Below are 19568 nucleotides of genomic sequence, written 5' to 3'. Positions count from 1 at the left end.
CGTTGTATTTTCATTACAGTTCTGAATTATTGATTCAACCTTTTATCACAAAAAATTGTCAAAATAACCGAGAAATTACGATTTACAAACTATTTTCCTTTACCAATGATGTATTTCTCCAGTTTTAATACATAACTTTAAACATAAAAATTGTCCCATAAACGTTTGATATGCATGACGTATTTCCGTTGAAAGTAAACACTGGACCTTTGAGAGAGGCACAATCGAGATCACTCATCACACACACAACGTGACATTCAAACAGAAGTAGGATAGGATGGACATTGCTCGCAACTAACGACCAAGATCTTGATCTAAGGAATGATATAAAGCGATATGTGCATTAAGAGTTAAAGATATATCAAAAAAATAGCGATATTGTCTAGATAAATGTTTGCTTTATAACACTGGCATACTGTAAGCCCTTGGTGATAGGCATACATGATTTACGAGGTCTGTCTAGCAATATCAATATCACTGGTAAAATTTATGGTTTTCCTTCCATTTACATAAATCTTGTTTTTTATTCGTGATTATTTTTTATCACAGTGAGATTTTAGGTACAGAATCAGAACTGTAAAATGAGAGATCCAATGAATAGCAACGGTGTATCCATTTACAAAGTGGACACGGAGGAGGTCGATAGTCGGTCAAATACTGAATTGACTGATTTAATCAACAACGCTAAGATTCATGTATTAGAACGGCCAAATCTTGTAGCTCTTCGTAAGAAAAGACTTGAACGCGATAACGCAGCAATGAAGGTATGCCATTTTAACAAACATTCTTGATCTGGGGCGCGTGTGACATTTGAAAAATGAAAACAAAGATGAAATGAACGTACATGATTAATGTTTTAAGTGATATATAATGATATTGAGATAGGATGTTGACTCAATAGCGAAACAATGCTCCAGTCTTTCTTTCATTTCACTTTTAATGTTTTCAATTCATAATTTGCGTTGGCAAAAAGCTAATGCATTGCGATGGAAATTCTATGCTTATTGCACTGATTTCAAAAGCTATACAAATCGCACAGTTACATGTTTCATCAACGGACATTTTTGGACAATCGTAGCAATTTGCGGTATATTTCGTGTTGTTTTATATTTACCATTTATGAGCAATATGGCCCTCGTAAAACGTATAGAGTTGGATTTTGAAAAACGCTCCGCATATGCTACTTGTATAATTTATACATTTAGCTGAAATTTCATTTATTTTACTTTTCACTTTCTATTGATTTATGTTAATATTTATCCTGTGCAAATGACATATCTTGACCCTTACACTGTCAAGAGTAACCCCTTTGGCGACTTTTCTCATTTTTTATTCTCAAATTTTGGATGCATGTTTGAAACATGTTTTTTATTCAATACGACAAAAGAATTAGTTAAAAGCTTCCTAATGGTTGATTTACTTCTTGACAACCATTAGGTTATCAGTCCTTCAATTGCAGAACGTGTTCTTGGAAAGGTTAGTATTATCAATCATTTTCTTATATTAATTTCTTGGAAATCCATCTAGATACATCCCCTTTTCAAACATGTCAAAAATACTTTTCATATGTTAGAGTCCACAGGCGAACTCAAGTGAAAAAAAGGAGTCAGCTGCAATATGTATACAAAGATATTTTAGAGGTCATATGGGAAGGAAAGAATATGTTCATCTTTTGTACAAACAATTTGAAAAGGTTTGTTGTTGTTTTCAAAAAGAATCAAGCAAATTGTTGAATAATGCTTTTTCACTTGTTAGGATGAGGCAGAGAGACAGAAAAAGATTGAGAAGCAAGTGGAGGAAGGACTAGTAATTGTTGATAAGTAAGTGAAAGGATTATGTATTTGTTTGAAAAAAAACATTTAGGAACGTAAAGACACTGTTTATGACTGCAGATTTTAACTGTAAAAAACATAAATTGCTTTTACAAATACTTCTTCAGCTACCACCTGACAATAGAAATGGATGAAAATGACTGTATTAGAAGAAATCAACACAGAAAAGAAAACTGTAGTGCCATGACGTATGTATATTTCATTGTTGATTGTAAATTTTACCAAGTTTTTGTATTATCCTAACAAATCATAATTAATAGTACATTTTTTTTTGTTAAATGTTCAATAATATAATTAAATACATAACAGCGGAAAAATAAGCACATCACAAACAACACACTAGTTTTTTAACTTTTTTTAGCCCAGTTTATTTTATAGATGTGTAGAAATAGATGTGTATTAGTTAGGGCATGAATTGTCCTTTTTTTAATTGCAATTTTATTGATGTTGTGTAATTAATTTTTTTCCCTTTAATGCCTAGTCAGGTAGAACAAGAGTTACATTTCTATATGTTGATTGGCTGTTTATTGATTGCTTTTTACAGGCCTATTAACTTTATTAATTAGCAGCCCATTAACTTTATTTGTCAGTCATATAACTTTATGAATTACCACATTATTTTTTTATTAGTCCGATATAAACCATCTAAGATTGTGAGCATTAGTGGCTCTGATTTTTCATCACATAATGTGAAAGAAAATGTTTCAAACTCTTAAGTTAGACAAAAAATATTTATTTTGAAGAATAAAATGAATCAAAGCTCGGGGAAAAAAACATGAACTTCATAAGTTTGCAGTGGTCAATCATTTATAAGAACAATCAGTGTCTTAATCAATGGCTGACTCAATAAATCATTTCTGTTATCTTAAGTCCTGAAAAATCTGCTTTACACTTAATTGGTGATTGTGATATTTATAAAAATTTAATTAAACATTGTTATTTATGTTGATAATGCTCATATCAATTTTTGGTTTAACATAACAGTTCCATCTAAATAAGAACTAGTGTAGATTAAAGTTCATCTTATGAGACTAGTATAGCATTGAAGACATATAGAACTTGTCTTGGCCATCATTACAATGCACCTTGGCGTTTTGTTCGTGTTAATAAACTTTGTCCTATTACTCTGCAATTTTACGTGTATCATCATGTTTATAAAACATGAAAAACAAGCTCTGCATGATAACGAGGCTTCGCTCGTTGAATAGTTTTAATTTCCAATAGTGATCTCCTTAATTCCGTTATTTTCTATTTATTAGGATTCAAAGAGTTTGGCGAGAATATACGAAGAGAATGCACGCGAAACTTGCTCAATTGAATGAGGAAAATGAAAATTTATCATGGAGAAATAATGAGGATTCAAAGTTTAATGATTTATCTTTGGTTGAATCAACCTCTATGGCTAAATGTCATGAAGAAGTCTTAATTAAGAAGCAAGATGTACATCAATCAGATAGCGAATCTGAACAGGAATCAAGTGATGTGGAATTGTATATCAAATCTACGCTGAGCACAAGCGTTACATCAGATAATTCAGAATCAGTAGATTTAAACAAAGAGCTTCCACCATCGTCTACAGATTGGGAATCAATAGATCATTGCTTAAATTCAAACGGCTTAGATAACTCTGATTCACAATATACTCCTGATCCGAAGGTGATCAACAGGCTGTCAATTGGACCAGACTATTTGCAGTTGTGTTTTGAAGATGACAATGTTTTATCTGATGAGGATAGAACTGATCATGAAGATGCAGAAATAAAAGAATACATTATTGAAGACAATCCGTGGGATGAATCCTATGATTCGAAAAAACGTGATTCCGGATGTGTAATGAAAGACGATGAACTTTGTTTAGAACCACTTGATGTGAAAATAATTAAACCTGAAGAACTTGAAGGTACACAAATAACAGATGAAGAGACAAATCGTGTTCTTACACAGCTAAAGTCTGTCACTGAAACAGAAATGGACATTGAGAAGGCAGATATCTTTCGAAAGAAATTGGAAAGATTTAGTGTAAGGCATCTAGAGACACAAATCAGAGATCTCAAGTTAAAAATCAAAGGTAAATTTGTGTCGATTTTCTTTTTATTTACGGTAAACACACATAATTCTATATCCTTCGTATATGGAGCTAGCGCGTTCAACTCACTGAGTCCAACTTAGCATGAGCATAATCGAAGATTCGGGGAGGTAAATTTAAACAAAAGCGTGGCGGCTGAATGAATTCCCTTACTTAGTGTAGACTGTAGAGCAAACAATTTTTGTAACTGTAGCCCCATGTTGATAACAAATCGACAAATTCTTTTGAAACAGCATTCATGTCTGACCTATGAAAGTGAAAAAAGTTTTGACGATTGTTTCGTTTTTGACATTTAGCCTAAAATGGGAAGATGTTTTTCAAATTGATATTTTTGTAGATGTATCTGATCAATTGGTGAGAGAATTACTTATACGAGACCAATTGCATACAAAACAAGATGCCCTTTTAATGGACGTTGAAGATGCAGTGAAGTATGTTACATTAAGCACACACTAGTTTGCGCACAATGATTATTAGCTTACCAAATTTGATTTAACATGGATGGTAAAATTTGAAATATTTTGATTTATGTTCACATTAAGTATTTCATTTGATTTCTTTGACATATAATGTTGCAGATACGCTCAAACTAGTCACGATATGTTGAAGAAAAATTCCAAATAAATACTATCAACCATTGGGTTGTTCGTACACCTACTGAAGAATACTGTTTGCATATGAGCAGTTATGAACATTTGTGTTTTTACACATTTGAGTTCTTCAAGTTTATTCAGCATTGCTGAAGATATTATGAATGATTCAACCTCTGCTGAAATAATTGATATAAGGCTGTTCGATGGCAGTTTCTGTGCATTCTTGGTTTAAAAGACACGGAATGAAATTTTTATATGTAAGTATCTACACCTCTCCAAATGGCAGAGACGAAACTGGACTCACTAAAAAATACACTTGGTACAATATATATATATAGTATAATATGTCTAAGAATAATTGGATAGAAACCTTTAGAAGGAATTAAGCGGTACATTACCAAAACTTGGATACAAGAGAATGAGAGGGAAAGAACTTATGACCATGTTTTATGTTAATTAAAGTAACGTGTAATCCAGCTGAGTCTTCGGATTTTTATGATTTGTTTTTTCTAACACGTCTGAATATTCATATCTGAAATGTTATAAATTATACATTTTAGCGAAATGAATAACACGGATAGTTTTTATTGGTTGATAACTACAATGAAATGGTTTTAACTCATACGACATTACGTTATGTACATGTCTCTACATTTTGTAAAATATCTTCCTTCGTTTCGTCTGTTGTAATGATCCCACGTTTAAAAATAGATACGCTCAGCGAAAACAATTCACTATCCACAGGTTCCATGGTTGTGTTATCCAACAATAGTTTTGTACCAAGCTATACAGGAAAAAGAGGACGTTTTGTATTTTGCATTTGACAAGATATGTTTCATGTAGTTACTGATAAATGACCAGTTTGTGTTAAGAAGCCTACACCATTGAAAACCTAGCACAAACTGAAAATATATCCGGAAATCTATGGCGAACTTAGTTTTTTTTTTACATTCAATCATATCCAGTTATAACTACTTTTTTCTAACAAACATCGCGACATAATGTAAACTTTTTTGCACAAATTGTTGTTGCGAAAAAAGAAAAATTATCGCATGATTTAATATTTTACACAACCAGCAGAATGCAACTCGGTAAATCATCAATAAAACATAGTAACATAGATTAATACCTTCATCGTAGCAAGTTTACGGAGTTTTTTGCGAATAAAAAAGTCACGTCTGGCACACAAAGCACGACGGCAAGGTCCTATGTCACTAACTACACCTTCCCTTTCTTTCAATCTTCTTGCTTCTGCAGCAATGAGACCACCTAATCTCAACTTTTTCTTGTCAGTTTTCAGAAGCAAACTTTTCATTCCTTTGTCTGGGGCATCTTGAGCACATTTCTCTTGTACTAGTTTGCTTAAAGTAGGTCCCGCAAGAGCAGATGACAACCCAATACGGGAAAATATATTTCCAGCTGAAAAGCGTTTGATGTAGTCACCAGGTTCTGAAACTAAATGTAAAAAGATGTATGGTGCAACTTCTGGTAACTGTGACTGTACTATAACACCAAGACAATAAACATGAATAGTACGACGAATGATTTTACCTTTTTCTGTGTTTGTTTCAAGGACACTCCAATCAACATCAGCCATATCAAGAGTTTGAGTTTTTCCAGTTTCTTTATTGTCCTCATTACTGGTTACAGTCATTGGTTCCCACTCATCGTCACTGATAAAATCATATGCACCATTCTCATCATCATTTTGTACTTTATCAATCTTTTTATCTTCAGCTTTTTCATTGTCATCGAATTTAGCAGCAATACCATCTTGGTTCAAATCGATCTCTGCTTTGCTCTCATCAAGATTATTGACCACCTGAAGAGAACAAAAATACATTTATAAGTTAACATAACTTATACATCTCTGCGTTATTTATAGAAGGATAGCTTCTATCACACTCTGCTGGTCTACGTTACACAATATAAACATTGCATGACCTGTTCGTGAGCATTTTGTCTTGTTAACATAACTGATACATTTTCATTTTTCTCTGCATCGTCTATAGGTAGAGGTGGTGGATCATCGTCAATATCAGAACTGTTTTTATCTGTAGGTTCTTCAGATTTGGATTTTTTTTCTTCTTTATCTTTTGAGGTTTCACGATATTGCTTTTGATCAGGTGAAACAGTTTTATCACTTTTAGTGTTCTCGTCATCCAATTTTGTCTTCTTATTTTTCTTGCCTTTTTCTAAAGGACAACAATATTTTTGTAAGATTTTGTGAATGGTAGTTTTAGTAACTATTGATTGAAAAAAAACTACACTTCATTTTCACCTTTATCCTTGTCTTTCTTGGGCTTTTTGCCATCAAGGTCTCCCTCTTTTACGACAGGATGCTTATCCATAACTATGTCAGTATTTTTTGCAGCAGAACTTTCGCTAATCTTTTTTTCTGGAGTTGAAGCCTTTTTACGTTTCACATAGTCAGATCGTGGTGAGCGTATCGGTGAATCTTTACCGCGTTTTCTAAATCATTGAAAGATTGAAAAGTTTCAGGAAAATAGCGATTGTAATATAACAAGGAAACAATGTTACCGTGATGTAGTTTGCTGGTCAGGACTGTTGCCTTCTTCATAATCCCATTCTTCTGAATCATCAGGATTTCCACCTGCAATACGCTTACGATGATGGCCTAAATGAGTACAATTAAATGTTATAATAATAATGGCAACAGTGAGCCAAGTCAACGTACGGTTGACGATACCAAATATTTTTGTAAAGCTTTGAAACACTTGTACGTGTCCAATACGTGCCTTTTCTTTCGCCACGGTTCGTTTGCGGTGAGTTTCTCGAACGTTTAGATTTGGAAATCGGTTTGGGCTCATCTTGATATCTGTCACCGCGTCCCTCATGATACCTGTCTGTATCTCTATATCCTCGACGATCATGCCAACTTCCTTCTTCCATACCTCTATAACGTCCGCCTATAAATAACAAGTTTTACATACTCTTAGTTATTTTATGGGAAAATCTAAAACAGAATACAGTTTTTTACAAAACATCGTATAACGCCATCATCAAGATGAACAGTTATTACGCTTCTGTATTATATCTATGAACGTGATGCATTTTAATGTCAATTTTCAACCATTTTAGGAAAATTAATGTTAACATTAAGCAATTTTGTTGAGTTTGTTCTTCTATCCTCAATTCAAATTATGTATGTACTGTGAAATTTCACCTCTGTCAGGATGCAATCTGTCTCCATCAAAATGACGCTCATAATCTCCAGGAATCCCTCTATTATCTCCACGTCTATCATACTCTCTTGTATCGTAGCCGCCATCATATCGTTCACGTGACCAATCATTAGCAAAGTCAGGAGGAGCATCTCTATATTCTCTCCTCATGTCTAAAGGATGGCGTTCTCTATAAAAATCATTGAGATGTGAGGACACAAATTGTGTATTCTACACTAATTATGTTGAAACATTTATATTTACCTTTCATCAAAATCGCGAAATCTTTCCCGTTCACGGTTATCTCTAAATTGCATTCGAGAAAAGTCGCGGTAATCTCTAGATTCCCTTGGATCGCGTACGTCTCTAACATTTTTACTTCCTCTTGGATCTTCCATTCGTGTTCTTCTTACATCTTGTGTGTTCTCTCCACGGTGATATTTATCGTCTTCCCGGCGTTCTTTTCGCCCTTTCTCCTCAGTAGGACGTTTGGCAACGTCATTTCGTGATTGCTTTGATACATCACGAGAATTGACATTTGCGTTCACGTGGCGTGTAGCGGGTGTACTTTTATTTGAACGTTGTTTATTATTGACCTCCGAGTCGGATTCCTTTTTCTTACTCTCCTTAATCTTTGCAGTTTTTTTGGATACATTGCCACGATTCGTTTCATCTTCACTCTCGGATTCATCAGTGCTACTTGAGCTATCATTTTCGCTAGATTCCGTTATATTTTCATTTTGTATTTGAAGAGGAAGATGCTTCGCACCGCTGGAAGATTTAACACTCTTTGTACTACCAGGTTGCTTGCATTTAACGTGAGCGCTTTTCTTAATTTGCTTTTCTGATAGAAACGTAGACTTGTTTCCCGATGTCGGGAGATCTTTCTCGAAAGACAAAGGAAGCTGAGTCAATTCTGGGGATTGTATACGAGGACTGATCTTTTTTCCTTCTTCGTCACTTAGCTTGGGTTTTTGAATCTTAACATTTGTAATTGGCGCGCGGACAACAGAAGCAGACTCTTTCAATTTTCCAACTTTTTTATGTTTTTCTTTAAGAAGTGATGTCGCTTTCTCGTTGAGATTCTTCTGCCTTTTTAACTTCTCGATTTCTTCATCTTTTTGCCTGTTTTCAAACGAGAGATTATTTTGTTGATTTTCCTTTTTCCGTTTAGCTTCCTTAGTTTGACTTTCATGGAATCTCTCATTTCCATGACTCAGTGGGATTTGTTCGCCAATACGAAATGGTTCATGTTGATAGTGACGCTGTTTCTTCTCGGGTGAACGTGCTTTGACTTGAGATGAAAGACCTTCCCAATCTTTTGTTGTAGAACGTTTCTCAAATGTCGGCGACCGTCCTACAGGCGAGGGAGATTTTGCCTCTCGTTCGTGATGAGAACCCCTGATTTCTTTTTCGTCACCTAGCAATCGACGGTTTTTTCCAAAACCAATAGTTCCCGATTGTTTTTCATAAGTCAACGCAGTATTTTCTTCATGTTGTTGAGATGACCACGACAGTCTTTTACTGCTAAATGAACCTGACTTTGAATCGTGTTCCATGTGTGTTTGTCGCGATTTTTCAATCTGTGTCTTACGTTCAGACTGCAAAGATTTTGCATCCTTTTCATATTGGCCAACTGATGCATTTCTTACCTGACGATTTTCTTTTTCTAACTGAGGAGCTCTTTCAAATTGTCGATATTCTTCGCCATGGTAATCTCCTTCATATTTAGAACTTTTTTTCTGTTCCAATTGTCTAGTATCTCTTTCAATGCTTTCTTCGGCCTGCAGTTGACGTGATTTCATTTCATACTGCTGCGCGTTCATACGTTCTTTTTCAAACAAACGCGACTCCATTTGTGAACGACTTTGCTTATCATAATGATAAGAATCTGCTTCATAACGATGTCCAGGTCGAGTTCTGTCAACTGGAGGTAAAAACTCGCCGTGTCTCTTGCTTTCTCGGTACAAATCTTGTTGGAATACGGCACCTTCAAAATGAGATTTTCTATGAGAAAGATCGCTCTGAATCCTTTCGTGATCTGAATCTGTACCATGTTTCTTCTTTTTTTTCGTCTTTTTTCGTTTGTCCACACTTTCAGTTGCATTACCATCGAAGCTTTCATCATTTTTATGAGATTTCTTTTTCCATTTCTTTTTCGATTTATCTGACTTGCTTTTCTTTTTCTTTTCTATCTTAATTTCTTCGTCCTGAAATGGTGGGGAAGGATGTTCAACAAGGGGCATATTTGATATGGTTACAACAGGATCATCGCTGTCATCAATCGTGGCAATTTTTCGTCGAAGATCTTTGCGTCTTTTCTCCAATTCTTTTTGACGAGCTTGATTTAACGCACCTCTCGTCTCCCAATCAAGTTCATTTCCCTGTTGCCCTTCATCACTATCACTAATGCTTGGAAGATTCCACTCACTTTGGTCAGCATCAATCTCTTGTCGTTTAGTTGAGGTTTTTGTATCATCTTTCGGTCTTCGATACCCTCTTGACTCTTTTAACTCTTCAAAATAAATATGGAAAAATGTAAAAAAAACAAGTATGAAAACTGTAAAAACTCAATATGGTAAAAAATAGAGAAAAGTTAATGTGAATACCTTGATGTAATGATTCTTTAGTGACTTTAATACTTTCTGGCTTCATTCGTTTTGCTGGCTTTCCTGCAAACTGATCAATTTCCTCAGGACTTGGAGCTCTTTTTAGTTTAACTTCACTTTTTCGCTCACTAGATGAGCCTAAGCAAAGATATTTAATAAAAACCAACCAGGATCCACTCATGAACAAGCAGATAGTGGCATAGCAACAACATTCATGGAATATCCTACCACAAACACCATATCACTGATTAAAATGGCAAAGTTAGATTAAGGTTGGGTTAGCATAAAGGTTATGGTATTTTTAATTTCAGGTAAGGGTAACATGCCATGTTTAATGAATGCATTGAAGTAATGTAACAGAAATTAGAAAAATCAAAAACTTACTTGAGTCTTCATTCTTACTAAAAAAAGAGAAAACAGTTTTTAAAGAAAACATCTTGACATTCAAGCAAGCAATGTAAGTAAAACAAAAAAAAAACATGTAAGTACAAAATTTTCTGAAAAAATTTCAACAAATGTTGATGCAAAATTAATACACAACATCAATTTTATTTAAAATATACAACGATAAAAAATCACAAATACCTTACAATACTTCTGATCAACTTCATTTTTGAGGATGCAGAACCGTGATCATAACGACAAGTTCTACCATATGGACAATGTTTATCTTTAACCCAATTCCTACATTTCTCAACAACAACTTCTTTATACTCCTCTCTTCTTGAGTGAGATCTCTAAAAATGAGATAAGGTACAAAAATATACTAACAAATGATTGGTTAACCATTTAAAACCTGAAAATATCATCACACGTTTGTCAATGCTCAGGTTCATGAAGTTCTTAGGAGAACTGTTAGTGTTGAATGACTATTAATACCAAACCAACAATTAACACTAGCACCAACAGTCTTTCTCAGGAGTCATGACTGCACTAAGTAGACATTTAAACATCTAGAAACATCAAACATGTACAACCTATCATATTCAGTATCCTTTCATTTGAAAAAATGAAAAAACACTGAGCCTAACAAATATACACTTTTATAACACATACACTCATAATATGTAAATATACGATACTCAACAATAATGTAACTATGGCTTGAGACAAATAATACTTATTATCAATTTACTCAACTATTCTTCCCCTACTAAAGAAACTTAATATCTTATTGAAATACCTCAGTCGTAGTCGTACCAGGTCCCAGTCGATCAAAGACACTTTTTCTATTTGTACTGGTGTCCGCAGCATTATAAGTTCCCTCTACAGTGACTTTTCTAGATGATCGTGATCCAGACATATTGAAATAGTTTCCTTCTTTTTAAGCCATCTTCGAATTTGAAGTTGAACAGTTGAATTTATAAACAATGTATTGTTGAACAGTGAAGCATTAGTCGCTGAGTCGGAGCTAAACGTAACAGTTCGTGTATCGTCGTAATTAGCCGTGATATTTGACCATGTCGAGACCATGCTGTTTTCACCATAGTTCTGACTGACTAAACCTCGGTAATCCAGAAACATCAAACAATGAGTTCAACGCAGGAGTCGGATGGAAATTTTCGGTCATTATTTGGTGGTTCAAAATGGAAAATAGCTCTTTATGTTGGTGTGCCATTATTAGGAGTTGGAGTTGTTTGTACGATGTTGTGGATTAGACGTTCTGCTCAAGATTCAAGTCAATCAACTTTTGAGCAACAGGACGATGACGTAACTGAAGTAGAAGAAGAACTAGAGATGGTATATATGTCTATGTTCAAAATCTATGTTAGTTATAACTGAAAAAAAGATTTTACCCTCCATGCCAAGCCATGATCCATCAACTAATACATATACATAACCGTATACAGAAGATCATAACCAAAAAATTACCATTGAATCAGCATCAAAATTTCTATTCATTTAGGTCAAACAGCTTCAACACCATACAGTCTCTGTTCATCATTGTCTTAATTCTAAATTTTGCAAAAACTTTAATTGCGTAGTAGATATTGTAACAATGAACATTAAACAAGGGAGAGTGATGAGGGGGAGTGATTTTATGTACATATGGAAGCCATGGGGCTATGATTTGATAAATTTGATGTATGTGTCATTTGCTTATTTAGCTAAGAATTTTTTTTGTTTAAAAATGCACATTTCATTGAAGTTTTCGTATCCCATATTTGTTGATCAATGACAATTAGCTATTATTTTGATGCTATAAATTTTTGTAGAGCCCAGCTGAACTGGCACAAAAATCAAAAATTAAAGGCAATGAACTATTTAAGGCTAATAAATTTAAAGAAGCCATTGAATCATACACCGAGGCTATAGCAATATGCCCTGAAGAAAATAAAGCTGAGCTGGCTATTTACTATCAAAATAGAGCTGCTGCATATGAGCAACTAGTAAGTAATACTTCATAATTTATTTCATCCTGCTATATTATGGTATGTTTGAATAAGGTTGTAATAGTCCTCCCAAAAAATATATTGCATTGTCCTTATTCTTCAAAACTGATTTCACATACAAAATGCCCCCATGTTTCAGAGCAAATCAATAAATTTGTTATTTTCAGATATTTTCCAATTTGTTATAGAAAGAATATGATAAAGTTATCTTGGATTGTCAGAAAGGTATATGACAGTCTATAACATCATCAAACCTTCAAGTGCTAAGATTCAATCTCCATTTTACAAAGCTTTACAGTACAATAAAAGATACACAAAAGCCTACTGGCGAAGAGCAAAAGTTTATGAAAAGTTGGATCAAAAACAAAATTCTTTGCAAGGTACATAAAATAGCTTAATCAATATTCGTTTCCATTTAAATTACTCTGGTAAATTATCAGAGAAAGGAGCTTACGTATGCAAACTGTGAAATGTTATTCTTTAGCATATGCAGTGTAATACAGAAGGGCCACTCTTCATTACACCTGCTTACTAAATTGCAGTAAGTCAGTGACATATCCAGCTCAATAAGTGGGGAGAAAGATATTGATATAAGTATTAATCCTAAAAAACAATTGATTTCAAATGCTAAATGCACTTATATGGCAAAACATTCACATATGAATATTATTCTCCTGGCATCTTCCCCTCCCCCTCTTCTTCCAAGGATTGAGGTGGGGAGTTCACTGACTTTACTACAGTTTTATAAGAAAGTGTGAGGACATAATATATTGTGTCATTTCTCTTGCATGCAAAGTTGTTGAACTTATGTGGAAAAATATAGTATTTGTTGGAAATGTCTTGCTTATATAACTGTCAAAGGCAATTAAGGCAACATTGGTATTTTGTCTATAATGAATCAGCTCATTTTTAGACTTGACAGCTGTATCGATGATTGAAGGCTTGCAAAATTCTTCATGGATGGTGCAAATGGATGAAATATTAAAAAACATTGGGACAGAAATGGCTCGTGAAAATTTCAAAGTAAAATGTAGTTTTATTCCATATTTCAAACAAAAATTAAATTTACAGTTTAAGTGTGCTAATTAATTGAATATCAAATTGACTCATTTTACTAGTCTTGCAGCAATGACTTAAAAGATTCAATACTCTGTTCAATTTACTTAGTCTTGCAGCAATGACATAAAAGATTCAATACTCTGTTCAATTTACTTAATCTTGCAGCAATGACTTGAAAGATTTTAATTGAGTCATGAAGAAAGTGAGAATTTGGCATACCAGTTTTTTTGTTTTTGGATTCATTAAGTGTGTTTATCTTTTCAAACTCTAGAACCGTGTAAATGTTTTACCATCAAAGGTTTTCATTAAAGCTTATCTTGATTCATTTTGTGAAGGTGTGTAAAATAATAGAGTTGAGCTGGCATTAATCTTGTTAAATCTATGGCTCATTTTTCACTTTTTTCTTTTTTTAGACACTCTCCTAACATTGGGTGAAAAAGATGATGTTGAATCAAATTTTTATCTACAAGCAGTCAGAGAAGTGCTTGATGGAAAATTTGAAAACATTGTCACATTATGCACATCGGAAATTGATGAATCTGGTTAGACAAACTTGATTCTAATTTTTGCACAACTATTTATAAGTCATGCTCATACATAGCTACATTGGCCAAATGGAATCTCCAATCACCTGTCAATATTTTTACTGATTTGTTTTTACTCCATTTCAGCACCAAATGAAAACTTTGCAAAAGCACTGTGTTTACGAGGAACTATGTTTACCTTAATGTCAATGCATACTGAAGCTTTACAAGATTTCGATCGACTTATAAATTCAGAAGAAGCCTCAATTAAGGTAGAAACATTGTTGGATTTTTGCAATTTCTTCTGTCAGTACTTTGTTTGAATTATCCTAAAGAGTCTATATCATGTTTTTGCATTTGTGCCATTTAGATACATGTAGTTCTGGCTTCTTTAAAAACGTTTGCAATATATTTTATAGTTCAAAAGTATGATTTTGCTGGATTTTTTAGCATTCAAACTTGAAAAATTGATCATTTCATTGTTTGACTGCCAGTTTAAAATCACAAGGGGAATTAATGCATTGTATTTTTTATAAAATTGGATGTTTTTCAACAAAGATCAAATTTTGGAATTATAAAATATAGTGCCAATATGTATGTTTTTAAAAACCCTTTTATTAATATTGCTGTCATTGATGTGTCTATCGTGGAGTTACTTATTTTGCAGGTTAAGGTTAATGCACTAATAAAACGAGCTAGCATCAAGGTGCATACAACTCAAAATACGCAAAATGCGTATGCAGATTTTGATGAAGCAATCAAACTTGATCCTGAAAATTGCGACATTTTTCATCATAGAGGACAGGTACATATGACAACAAGTTCAACTCAAGACTCTAAAACATAGTTAAATTTGTCATTAATCATGTCTACCATTTTAATGTTTGACTGTCTTTAATGTGTGAGCAATAATGTATTGAAAAGTTTTGCCTTTGTTGTATGAAAGGAGTTAACTCTTGCTATTTTTTGTGCCATCTCTATAACATGGAATATTTTTGCTCTTTTTATGTAGTTGAAATTCAATTTTATGTTACCTGTGTAGTAAGCTTGAAGTTTAAATATTTTCTTGTCGTGTATACCAAATTGTTAATTTTTTTATAGCTAAGCATTTATGGTAGATACATATTTTTGTTTATTCCTTTTTCAACGTACGTACATGGCACAAAACAATTATTGCATGGGGCTTTTGCAGATCCATTTTCCTATCTTTGTGTTTCTCTCAGACGTCCGTTTATCGGTTGTTAAATACAAGGTCAGAATTATGTGGGTATTTTTTATTTCATTTTTTTAGATAAACGCTTTGACTGAAAAGATGCAAGAGGCAAAGGATGATTTTGAAAGATGTGCTGAGTTAAATCCTTCATTTGTTCCTGCCAAAGTTCAACTTGCATTTTGTATTTATAAAACAGCTTTAATGCAACAGTCAGCCTTATTAATCCAAGGAGCTAGACGAATGTTTGACGATATTATTTCATCTCATCCTAAACATGCAGATGCTTATAGTTTATTTGCTCAGGTATGGTATAAATATTATCTGCGTTTTGTTACTTGATGGATGCACTTGGGGGGGAGGGGGTGGATACTATGATTTGAGCAATATTCCTCTGGATGAGTGTAGGATTTTGTTGGTTATTTTTCATGTTTGTTCTTCCAACTGGGCATTAATTTTGATAATACGACTGTCTGTTATATTGCTGCTGGCTAATATCGCTCATTCATTGACACTGTTTTTAAGATTACCAGTTCCATGAAAATTATTAAAAAACGCAACATACGTACAAGAGACGAGCTTAACATAACACTGGTTTTAGCAAATTACGCCAAGTAACTACTTCAACAGTGATATTTATTTTTGAGACTGCCCACAGGATGCTGGTAATGTTTCCCTGAAAGCCACCAGTGAATGTAACTTACAACGTTACTAAGTCGTAAAAAGTTCGATGCCTATTTCTGGTTCTTTAGTTAAATCAGGAAATGCAAGACTTTGAAGCTGCTGAGAAGAACTTTGACACAGCTATTTCACTTGAGCCAAACAACCCAGTTCATTATGTTTATAAAGCGTAAGTTTTTCATACTTGTCGTCCCACATGATTAATCTTCTTTTTCAGTCTATTTTCTATAGTTTTGTTTTTATATTGTTCTTTGTGAATTAATGCTTTTGTAGGTTATTAATTTGCCAATGGAAAAAAGATATCGAAAAGGCAACAGATCTTTTGAAGAAAGCAGTTGTTCTGGACCCAAAGTGTGATTTTGCTTTTGAAACTCTGGCAACATTACAAGTTCAAAGGTTCTCCAATTATTATATTTCCTTCATTAATCAGGGCTCCAATCATAAAGATTTTAGAAGATAAGTAATGATTTTGTGACCTTTATGGTATAATGTCTTCAAATCTAAAGCATAAGGTTAAATTTTGATTCTAAAAAATCTTGGAAAGCTCTAGATCTAGGAAGTCGTAGAAAATTGAGAAATTGAGCGTCATTTGGCTTAGATAAAAGACTGCCTTTATTGGCCAATGAATTTAGATCTAAGCTATATCCCTCATCTCTATAGTATCGCACGTCATAATAATGCATAAATTTTAATGCACGTCATCGCACGTCATAATAATGCACAAATTTAAATGCACGTCATAATAATGCACAAATCTATAGTATCGCACGTCATAATAATGCACAAATTTTCAGGGAAATTGTTTAGTTTCAAATGCCCCAGCATAACTATGAGGGGGGAAAACTGTAGAGAAAAGTGCTTTGGAAAATCCCGATTTTATGAAATTAGTGTAGTGAATAAAATCACCAGTCCTTGTGATGCGTACCAATATCTTTTTCCCCAATCTTTCTGACAGTAATATCTTTTTGACGATTGTAATATTATCTGCATTATAGCGGAGACTTTAAAGAAGCCATCAGTAATTTTGACAAAGCCCTAGCATTGGTAAGAAATGAAACAGAAATGGCTCATACCTATTCAATACGACAAGCTGCACTAGCTCAGGAATATGTTACGAAAGAAATTGGTTTGACACCACCAAGAATGTTCTGATATAGCAAAACCAGTTGATATAACATCATCAAGGTTGGGTTTTATTGCGAAATAAATTCACCATTATTCCACTTTTTCTGTCATACAATGTGAGTTATAACATGAAACATACTCAAATAAAAAGTTCATGTTTGACTCAATATTTTATTTGGAATATACTTCATATTATATACTACATAAAATTGTCAGCTGGTAATGGACAATGTGAGTTAATAGTCACCTTATATTAACATGAAAGTTTGATTTATTTTTCAGTTGGTTAGTTGTGTTTCACACGCCAGCTTTATAGTAGATATGAAATTGACGTAGATATGAAATCATGGTGGTGTGTAAAAAAGGCTACTTTTAGTAAGCACTTCTCTGAATCGTATTTTAATTTTTTTTTATTCCGTATCTCGATGTTTATTTACGTTTTTGGCATTATTGCTGTCTTATATATAAATGAGACGAAAACTGTGCACATACTATATGAAGTGCAAGACTATATTTTGGGCTTATTTTTGTTCACAACAAGAAATATCAGCTAGAATTACGATTTGTCGGTAGCAGTGAAAACATGCAGTTGAAAATGCTGTAGACTATAAAAATACAATGAGCTTCTACGCCTGGTGGTTAAATCGACTTGTGGATGCTTTGTTAACAAGAGAAGAGATTGGAGGGAACGGGTACTTCTTTGGTACCAGCAAAGATTATAATCATTAATCACTGCAAACTTTTGAAGTCTTTACTAAAGTACTTCATACGAGAAAAAGCATTCTATGCTTTTTAAGAAAAACGTGGCATATAGTCTGCCAGCTTCATGTTCATCATGTTCGATCTGTCAACAGCCTAACTGAATGAGCGCGAGCCACTTCTCTCAATCAAAAAATCAACGTATGACGCTGGCGTCCAACGTATTGTAAAAATTCGACAAGTCCTTTTGTAAATTTATTGTGAAAATTGTTTTGTAACTATCGACATTGCTGCTTCGTCGCGTTTCGCTAACTTTGCTAAACAAAATAAAAATATTAAGCTCTCAAATGGTGGACGTTTGAACGGTTAGAGTGAAGAACAGATGCTGGCAATCCCAAGGCCGAGACCAATGAAATTAGATCTAAGCTGTATCCCTCAACAAGAAACTCCTCCACATTCATTAGATGAGATTGTACCTACGCAGGTATTGACAAACCTCCATATTGGAGAAGAGATTGGCAGCGGAGGGTTTGGTACAGTATATTGTGGCTTTCTTAAAAATGAAAGAGTTGCAGTGAAGAAATTAAGGTCGAACACTAAAACAGAAGAACTAGTGTGGAGTAGTTTTTTGGCCGAGATGCGAGTGATGCAATGGAATCATGAAAATATTATCAAGGTTCTTGGAGCTATGATGTTGAAAAATGTTCCATGTTTGGTAATGGAGTTTCTACCTGGCAGAAATCTTCATCAGTTGATCGAATGTCAAGACGAAATATTTCTCCTTGCTCGTCGCGTGAGTATTACCTCTGCAATAGCGTCGGGCCTCGAGTATATTCACAATCAAGGAATTGTTCATCTTGATATCAAACCTGCAAACCTGCTCATGAAAGATCAGTGGTCCTGTAAAATTGCTGATTTCGGTTGTTCTCTCAAAGTAGAGGAACTTGAAGACGACCCTCGACCGAATTTTTACTTAACTGGTACGCATGCGTATAAAGCACCAGAATTACTATTGGGTGAATTTCCAACAACCCAAGCTGACATGTATTCTTTGGGTGTATGTATGTGGCAGATGTTGGCACGTGTTGAGCCATACACTGGCGAGGATCCACAGTTGGTGTTATTTGGAATAGCCACGAATACAGTGAGACCAAAAATTCCAGCGGTTATTCCTGAGTCTGAGCTTACATACAAAAATTGGTTTGAAAATTGTTGGCAAGGTTTACCTAATGATCGACCAACCTCGTCGTCTTTGCTCATCGAATTGAAGAAAACAGGATTTTAAGGGAAATTGATACAAACCATTTTGCAATACCTGTGGATGTGGAGAAGACATTCAATACATTTGTTACATATTTGCCAACAGGTTGAATTTTAGACTGCGTTGGTCAAATCTTATATTGTATTGTAACCGTTAAGAAGATTATGCATGTAACTTTTTTTGAGTCGTGAAAATTAAAAAGTTGGTTAAAATCATACATATTGCTTCATGAATGAATTGTGTTTTTATTATTATCGTGAGTGAATTTGTTAGTTAAGGATAAAGTGCAGACTGGTTCTAGATATAGAGTT

General features: G+C 34.0%; 4 protein-coding genes and 1 long non-coding RNA gene across 6 annotated transcripts; 3 read left to right on the top strand and 2 right to left on the bottom strand.

Moving 5' to 3' along the window:
• Positions 1-98: 98 nt before the first annotated feature.
• LOC124446763 lies at positions 99-941 on the bottom strand. Its single transcript, XR_006948527.1, has 2 exons — positions 845-941; positions 99-314 (listed from the first exon to the last, which is right to left on the bottom strand). It is a non-coding gene; the product is annotated as an uncharacterized LOC124446763 (long non-coding RNA).
• LOC124446758 lies at positions 230-5080 on the top strand. 2 transcript variants are annotated; one of them, XM_046997635.1, is made up of 9 exons: positions 230-453; positions 550-764; positions 1438-1476; positions 1574-1693; positions 1756-1820; positions 1940-2020; positions 3092-3900; positions 4256-4349; positions 4497-5080. In XM_046997635.1, exons 2-9 carry the CDS (start codon positions 582-584, stop codon positions 4540-4542), a joined length of 1437 nt encoding a protein of 478 aa, XP_046853591.1. In that variant the 5' UTR covers positions 230-453; positions 550-581; the 3' UTR covers positions 4543-5080. The 2 variants fall into 2 exon arrangements, with proteins under 2 accessions (XP_046853591.1, XP_046853592.1); XM_046997636.1 differs by having other exon boundaries at positions 262-480.
• Positions 5077-11707, bottom strand: LOC124446754 (zinc finger CCCH domain-containing protein 13-like). Its single transcript, XM_046997632.1, has 13 exons — positions 11489-11707; positions 10891-11042; positions 10690-10706; positions 10306-10443; positions 7961-10211; positions 7699-7886; positions 7271-7441; positions 7053-7149; positions 6793-6983; positions 6456-6706; positions 6063-6333; positions 5641-5966; positions 5077-5295 (listed from the first exon to the last, which is right to left on the bottom strand). Exons 1-13 carry the CDS (start codon positions 11606-11608, stop codon positions 5146-5148), a joined length of 4323 nt encoding a protein of 1440 aa, XP_046853588.1. The 5' UTR covers positions 11609-11707; the 3' UTR covers positions 5077-5145.
• A 43-nt stretch (positions 11708-11750) lies between these two features.
• Positions 11751-17717, top strand: LOC124446756 (mitochondrial import receptor subunit TOM70-like). The gene is made up of 13 exons (XM_046997634.1): positions 11751-12045; positions 12522-12695; positions 12887-12923; positions 12989-13078; positions 13612-13721; positions 14029-14092; positions 14171-14299; positions 14429-14553; positions 14949-15086; positions 15573-15797; positions 16244-16341; positions 16446-16568; positions 17168-17717. Exons 1-13 carry the CDS (start codon positions 11836-11838, stop codon positions 17322-17324), a joined length of 1680 nt encoding a protein of 559 aa, XP_046853590.1. The 5' UTR covers positions 11751-11835; the 3' UTR covers positions 17325-17717.
• An 88-nt stretch (positions 17718-17805) lies between these two features.
• On the top strand, positions 17806-19474 carry LOC124446759 (serine/threonine-protein kinase mos-like). The gene has a single exon (XM_046997637.1). It carries the CDS (start codon positions 18379-18381, stop codon positions 19279-19281), a length of 903 nt encoding a protein of 300 aa, XP_046853593.1. The 5' UTR covers positions 17806-18378; the 3' UTR covers positions 19282-19474.
• The last annotated feature ends 94 nt before the right edge of the window (positions 19475-19568 follow it).

The sequence above is a fragment of the Xenia sp. Carnegie-2017 genome, unplaced genomic scaffold (assembly GCF_021976095.1).
Source record: "Xenia sp. Carnegie-2017 unplaced genomic scaffold, XeniaSp_v1 HiC_scaffold_22, whole genome shotgun sequence".
Taxonomy (NCBI): domain Eukaryota; kingdom Metazoa; phylum Cnidaria; class Anthozoa; order Malacalcyonacea; family Xeniidae; genus Xenia; species Xenia sp. Carnegie-2017.
The sequence above is the reverse complement of the archived record's forward strand: the minus strand, read 5'-3'. Positions and strand labels throughout refer to the sequence as shown.

Excerpts from the sequence above, each read along its gene's own strand:
- LOC124446758 (XM_046997635.1), top strand. The coding sequence starts at position 582 with ATGAGAGATCCAATGAATAGCAACGGTGTATCCATTTACAAAGTGGAC. Across the intron at positions 1,477-1,573 it reads CAGAACGTGTTCTTGGAAAG|AGTCCACAGGCGAACTCAAG; the intron begins GTTAGTATTATC and ends TTCATATGTTAG. Across the intron at positions 1,694-1,755 it reads TGTACAAACAATTTGAAAAG|GATGAGGCAGAGAGACAGAA; the intron begins GTTTGTTGTTGT and ends TTCACTTGTTAG.
- LOC124446754 (XM_046997632.1), bottom strand. The coding sequence starts at position 11,608 with ATGTCTGGATCACGATCATCTAGAAAAGTCACTGTAGAGGGAACTTAT. Across the intron at positions 6,707-6,792 it reads CAAGAAAGACAAGGATAAAG|AAAAAGGCAAGAAAAATAAG; the intron begins GTGAAAATGAAG and ends GTTGTCCTTTAG. Across the intron at positions 5,296-5,640 it reads GTAAACTTGCTACGATGAAG|CTTGGTACAAAACTATTGTT; the intron begins GTATTAATCTAT and ends TTTCCTGTATAG.
- LOC124446756 (XM_046997634.1), top strand. The coding sequence starts at position 11,836 with ATGAGTTCAACGCAGGAGTCGGATGGAAATTTTCGGTCATTATTTGGT. Across the intron at positions 15,798-16,243 it reads CTTATAGTTTATTTGCTCAG|TTAAATCAGGAAATGCAAGA; the intron begins GTATGGTATAAA and ends CTGGTTCTTTAG. Across the intron at positions 16,569-17,167 it reads GCAACATTACAAGTTCAAAG|CGGAGACTTTAAAGAAGCCA; the intron begins GTTCTCCAATTA and ends TCTGCATTATAG.
- LOC124446759 (XM_046997637.1), top strand. The coding sequence starts at position 18,379 with ATGCTGGCAATCCCAAGGCCGAGACCAATGAAATTAGATCTAAGCTGT.